The sequence below is a fragment of the Mandrillus leucophaeus genome, unplaced genomic scaffold (genome assembly GCF_000951045.1).
Source record: "Mandrillus leucophaeus isolate KB7577 unplaced genomic scaffold, Mleu.le_1.0 Scaffold14, whole genome shotgun sequence".
Taxonomy (NCBI): Eukaryota; Metazoa; Chordata; class Mammalia; order Primates; family Cercopithecidae; genus Mandrillus; species Mandrillus leucophaeus.
Genome location: NW_012101365.1, coordinates 659088 through 664815, shown reverse-complemented (window position 1 = coordinate 664815; position 5728 = coordinate 659088). Strand labels below are relative to the sequence as shown.

The following is a 5728-nucleotide window of genomic DNA, read 5'->3' as shown; positions in this document are numbered from 1 at the left end:
ACCCCTCTGAACCTGTTTCATCAACTGTAAAATGGGGATAAGTGAGTATGTAATAAGATGTAGATAAATAAGAATTGGTGTAAACTGCCTGGCTCAGGGCTTGACACATGAGAGAACACCTGACATGTGAGAACCAGTCACCACTTACTGGACACAAGATTTGTGTTGCACAAGCACCTAGGATACAGACCCAGCTCAGAAGGAAACAAAAATGGGCCTTAACCACCCTGCCCCTGCCCTGTGTTCCGCCCCCCACCTTCTCTGATGAGCTAAGTCTCCAGGGGTCCCTGAATCCATTCTTCACACCAGAGCTGGAGCAGGCCTTCTCAAATGCCTCCTCACGGTGCTCCCCTACTCTGTGTCCTTAGTTGGGCCTCCCATAAAAGCCCCTGGACTGTGTGTGCCGGGGATCCCCTTGCTCCAGAGCTGATTCTGCTTGGTGGTGGTAATTTAAAATAAAAACCAAAAATGTACACGGCCTAAGATAAAATATGGAGATGGAGCTGTGGCTCATTCTCCTCTGTCCCCCATCCTGTCACGGGGGACTGGACTCAGAAGTCGGTGAAGTGGGTCACTCCAGGGCCTGGCCTGGCCTGCAGCCTCCACCCTCAGGCCCAGACAGCTGCTCTCCACTTCCCTGCCTATCAGTCCCCTGCGGCTGGTGCTCTGTGCCCAGCATTTGACTCAGTCCCGAGCCTCTGACCCCATTCAGGCGAGGCCCTAGAAAAACTGGCTCTGCATGTAGGGAGGAGGGAACAGGGTGGGTGGTGCTGCTATGTCCCGCAGGGACCCTGGTAAGGCCATCGTGCGGCCCCTTCAGTTTGGAGGCTGGGATCTGGACAGAGTGGGAGACCGGCGGCTGGCCCCCTTGTGACCTTGGACAAAGCCTGGAGCTCCGTTTCTCCTGGTGCCCAGTGAGGGGTTTCGGAGTGTTCGGAGTCCTTTCTAGTCCTGGGTGGGAGTGGGCTTGCCTAGGGACCTCAGGCCCGCTCCAGGGACACCTACGCCCTTCCACTTTGGGGCAGGGAGGCGCCGGTCCAGGGCGGGGAGGAGCCACGGGTCCCGCCCTGCCCGCCCTGTCCAGGTGCTGCCACCGTAGCCGCCACTGCCGCCGCCGCAGCCGCGGGGGGCCGCCCGCGCCCGCGTCCGAGCCCATGGCCTTTCTGACCACCTGGAAGGAGGCGGCCTCCCGGAAAAGCGACCGCAGGTACCGGGCAGGGGCGGGGACTCGGCGGAAGGCGCGGACGGGACCAAGGGGCCACCGGTGGAGCCAACCGAGGTCGGGGAAACAGCTGAGGGGCACAGGGTTTGCGGCTGCTGGGCGTGGGGGTCGGCCGGAGGCCCGGGACGGGCAGCGCCATGCGCCCCCTGCTCTCTGTCCTCGCCCCCAGCAGGGCAGGGACTGGGGAGGGTAGACGCGGTCCCACCTGAGCGCCGCTCAGTGTCGCAAAACGCGGGCCACCTGCGAAGGCCACTCGGTGAGCGGGACCTCAGGCGGGGCTGGCGGTCAGGTTTGGGCAGCGGTGTCTGCGCTCAGCCCTCCATCCTCTCACCTGGTTCTCCCCAGGTCTGCATGAGCCAAGTGTGGGCACGCTGTGTGCCCGGACAGATGAAGCCAGGGCGCTGTGTCCCTGAGGGGTTGTCCACATCCGAGGAGCAGGTGGGGCAACTCCTGGGTTCCAGACCCAGTCCAGGGTGAGTTATGTGCACCCCAGCTCCTCCAAGACGAGCCCTGCAGGGTGTGTCAGCCACCTCCCTAGCTGGCCCTGCCTCTGGGATAAGTTAGTGGGCCCCAGTTGTGTTCCTGTGAGAGGAGACGACAGGCCTGACCTCTCTTCTGAGGTTCAGCCCTCCCCTTCATACTTACATCTTTAAAGTTCACCCTGCTGTGCCAGGGAGAGGGGAATGCAACTGTCCTCCCAACACCTCCATCTGACTGTCCTGTGAACACCTCAAACTTGGCAAGCCCCAAACGTGTTCCTCCTCCTGTGTCCCCGTGTCAGTGAATGGTTGCCCAAGCCCGAAACCAGGGAGTCATCCCTGACACTTCCCTACCTTACTCCCACCCCTGTCTACAAGTCCTGTTGATTTTACCTCCCAGTGTCTCTCAAAGCTGTTTATTCTCCTTGGACTATTGCATCAGGCCCGCTTCCCCAGCTCCTCCAGGCTCTCCCTTTCTACACATCCTTTCTAAAGCACAAACCAGACCAAGCCATTTTCTACTTTAGAACCCTTCCATGGGCCAGGCATAGTAGCTCATGCCTGTAATCCCAACACTTTGGGAGGCCAAGCGGGAGGATCGCTTGAGCCCAGGAATTTGAGAGCAGCCTAGGACACATAGCAAGACCCTATCTCTATATAAATAAAGGAAAAAACATTAAAGAAAATAAAACCCTTCCGTGGCTCTCCACCACCCTTTGGCGGCTCTCATTCAGCCTTTCAGCGCACATTGTTGAGCACTGGTGTGCTGGGCCAGCACTGCACTAGGCACTGCAGGTATGGTGTTACTTCAGACATACAGGTCCTGCTCTGAGCGACCAGGTTCTAGTGGGAGAGAGACATAAACAAGTAGACAAACAAATAAACATCAGAAATGGGTGCTGGGCGAGGCGTACAATAAGATAATGTGATGCACAGTAAAATTGGCGGTGCTGAAGCATTGCAGGCAGGTTAGCTCACATCAAAGCCTGAGCTGTGTCTGAGAAGAAAGGAGGGCGAGTGATGGAAGATCACTGAGACCCAGGAAGCAGGCTAGCCAGAACAAACAGGACCAGGAATTTAGGTTTCACTGTGTGGTGGGAAACCACTAGAGAGCTTTAGCAGGGCATTTACTTATTTAAAGATGACCATGCTGTCCTATGGAGAAAGGATTTTTGTGGACAGACCATTTTAATGCTGGATCACTGTCACCTCTTCCTTTTCTGTTTCTCCACTACTTATGGAAAGGGGACAGGGCTCATTTGTCCCCATGTTCCCAGAGCACAGCACATAATGGGGCTCAGAGTGCATTTCGGTTTTGATGAGGACATGAGGGGATGATTTCTGAGGAGCAAGAGATCCCTGGGCCACATGGCTTTCTTGCCTTCCAGGACCTGCCCTGCCTGGGAGAATCCAGCTGTGCATTGTCCTGTGGGCACCTGGGAGCTTTCGGGGTCTCCCGTGTGTGTATGTTACTCACCTCTCAGTGTGCAGGGAGAGCAGAGGGGAGGCTGGCGTGATGGTCCAGGAGAGAGATGCTGAGGTGTGGGTTAGGAGAATGGAGGGAATGGGAGACAGAATTTAAGAAGGAAGAATTGAGAAGCAGTGAATGGACAGGCTGAGGAGAAGGTGTGGGGGTGGTCTCTGGTCAAGCAGAGGCCTCCACATCCCCCAGTGGGCCTGTGTGAGGAAGTGCACTGTGAGCCTGCGCACATGCGCCTTTGTACTTCAGCTGGAACTTGCTGCGCACAAATACCCAGAGAATTTGTGTGGGCAACTCCCGGTGGCCCACACAAGGTCTCACACCCAAGGCTCAAACCTGGGACTCCATTCTCCCAGCTCAGGACCTGTGACCTCTCCATCCTCACCCCTCGCCCACCACACCACCCTGTGTCCCACAGCATAGCCAAGGGCAAAGAACTTGGCAGGGGGATGGGGATGTGGAGAGGTGCTCAACCACTGCTCTGCCGCTTACTTACTGGCTCTTTGACATTGATTCATTGTCTGATCTGTGTGAGCCTCAGTTTCCTCAGCTGTAAAATAATAACCACTCTCTGAGCTGTGGAAAGATCTATTGAAGTCATTTGTAAAGGACCTAACAGTCACTGGGGCATATTTGGTGTTCACTTCCTTCTCAGTACTGGTATGAGGTAATCTTCCTTCCAGGGTATTTCCATTGAGCAGGGAGGATTCTGAAAGGTTTGGGAGTCAATTGTGGGATTCCAGGCACCAGGATTGGGTAGCTGGGAACTGCTGGGAAAAGGAAAGGGGACCATTCCTAACGCCCATGCATGTTACAGTGGGGACCACCCCCTACTCAGCCTACAAACCAGGCCCTTCTTAGCCATACCATAGCTAAGTTGTGGTAGAAGCGCCCACTCGTGGTAGGAGACAGCACCAAAAATAAAAGGGAGTGTACAGACAGGCAGATTGCTTTGGAGAGAGTAATTGAGTGGCAGATCTGCTGTGGGAGGGAGGGGCCTCCTCAAGAATGGAGGGGCCCAGCCTAGGAGGCTGGAGGCCTGCTAGGACTGCTTTAGTCAGAATTCCTGCTCTTGAGCCTGAATTCTCCTGAGCTTGAGCTGGAGGAGCTCTCAGATGCTTCTAGGTTGGGAGTTTCTAATTTGGTGGCTGGAATCCTTGGGTGGCTTTGGGGTCTCTTCCTTGGGAATTAATTTGGACTTGAGGCCAGTGCTGAGTTTTGACCTCTGTGATCCTCAGATCCTGCAGGTTGAAGCATTGTGATTCCCAGACTTGTGATTTAAAATTCCAAGTTTTACAGTGTTGAAGCTTTTAATCCCAGACTCTGCTCTGCCCCCTGTTGCTGAGGACGACTGTAAGGGGTAGGAGAGGGCTCTAGTGCGAGAAGCACATTGTGGTCCCTCAGATCCTCAATCCCTGATGACAAGACCTTGAAAGACATTCAAGCAACCTTTGTCCCACTATCAGTTATGGAGGGGTTTAAACTTGGAACATTTAGGTCCTTTTGGGTGTCATTGAGAAACAGATTTGGGTTGCAACTTCAGTTCTGCCAGCATGCCACATTTCCTGTAACCTCTTCAAATCTGTGATCTGAGGTGCTTGATTTGCTTTGTCCTTTCCTGAAGATTTCTGCCTCTCAACGCAGTTTCTCTTTGTGGCCAGCTCCATTCTCTCCTAACACTCACCTGCTTCTCCACTCAGTAGGAGGCATGGCTGCCAGCAACTTCCAAGCTCAAGTCCTGGGATGGTAAATCAAAGCAGTGAGAAGTACTCTGGAGCCACATAAGCTGGTTTTGTTTTTTCAGTGTGTGTGTATTGGGGGGTGGGGGGGTGTTATTTTTTGTGAGACAGAGTTTCACTCTTGTCGCCCAGGCTGGAATGCAATGGTGCGATCTCGGCTCACTGCAACCTCCACCTTCCAGGTTCTCCTGCCTCAGCCTCCGGAGTAGCTGGGATTACAGTCATGCGCCACCTCGCCCAGCTAATTTTGTATTTTTAGTAGAGACAGGGTTTCACCATGTTGGCCAGGCTGGTCTCAAACTCCTGACCTCAAGTGATCCGCCCGCCTCAGCCTCCCAAAGTGTTGGGATTACAGGCGTGAGCCACTGTGCCTGGCCTTAGGCTGGTTTTGAAGCCTGACTCTGAGACTTTCTAGCAGTATGACTTTTGACAGGCTGTTTAGCTGCTCGTGCCTCAGTTTCCTCATCTGTAAAATGTGGGTAATGTTAGGACTCGCCTCCCAGGATTGTTTTGAGGATCAGATGAGTTAGTTTATGTAAAGCACTGCCTGGCACACTGCTATATCAGCGCACGTGACGATTATAAGAGGAAGGGCTAGGCCGGGCGCGGTGGCTCACGCCTGTAATCCCAGCACTTTGGGAGGCCGAGGTGGGCAGATGACGAGGTCAGCAGATTGAGACCATCCTGGCTAACACGGTGAAACCCTGTCTGTACTAAAAATACAAAAAATTAGCCGGGCGTGGTGGCGGGCGCCTGTAGTCCCAGCTACTCGGGAGGCTGAGGCAGGAGAATGGCGTGAACCCAGGAG

General features: G+C 54.6%; 1 protein-coding gene across 2 annotated transcripts in view; it reads left to right on the top strand.

Moving 5' to 3' along the window:
* The first annotated feature begins 1098 nt into the window (after nucleotides 1-1098).
* TTC39A (tetratricopeptide repeat domain 39A) overlaps nucleotides 1099-5728 on the top strand; it is a 62835-nt gene continuing 58205 nt past the window's right edge. The window contains exons 1-2 of one of the 2 annotated variants that reach the window (XM_011973731.1): nucleotides 1099-1207; nucleotides 3090-3161. In XM_011973731.1, the coding sequence (XP_011829121.1) occupies nucleotides 1155-1207; nucleotides 3090-3161 (125 nt within the window). In that variant the 5' untranslated portion in view covers nucleotides 1099-1154. The remainder of the gene's footprint in view (nucleotides 1208-3089; nucleotides 3162-5728) is intronic. The other variant, XM_011973732.1, reaches the window with a different exon arrangement.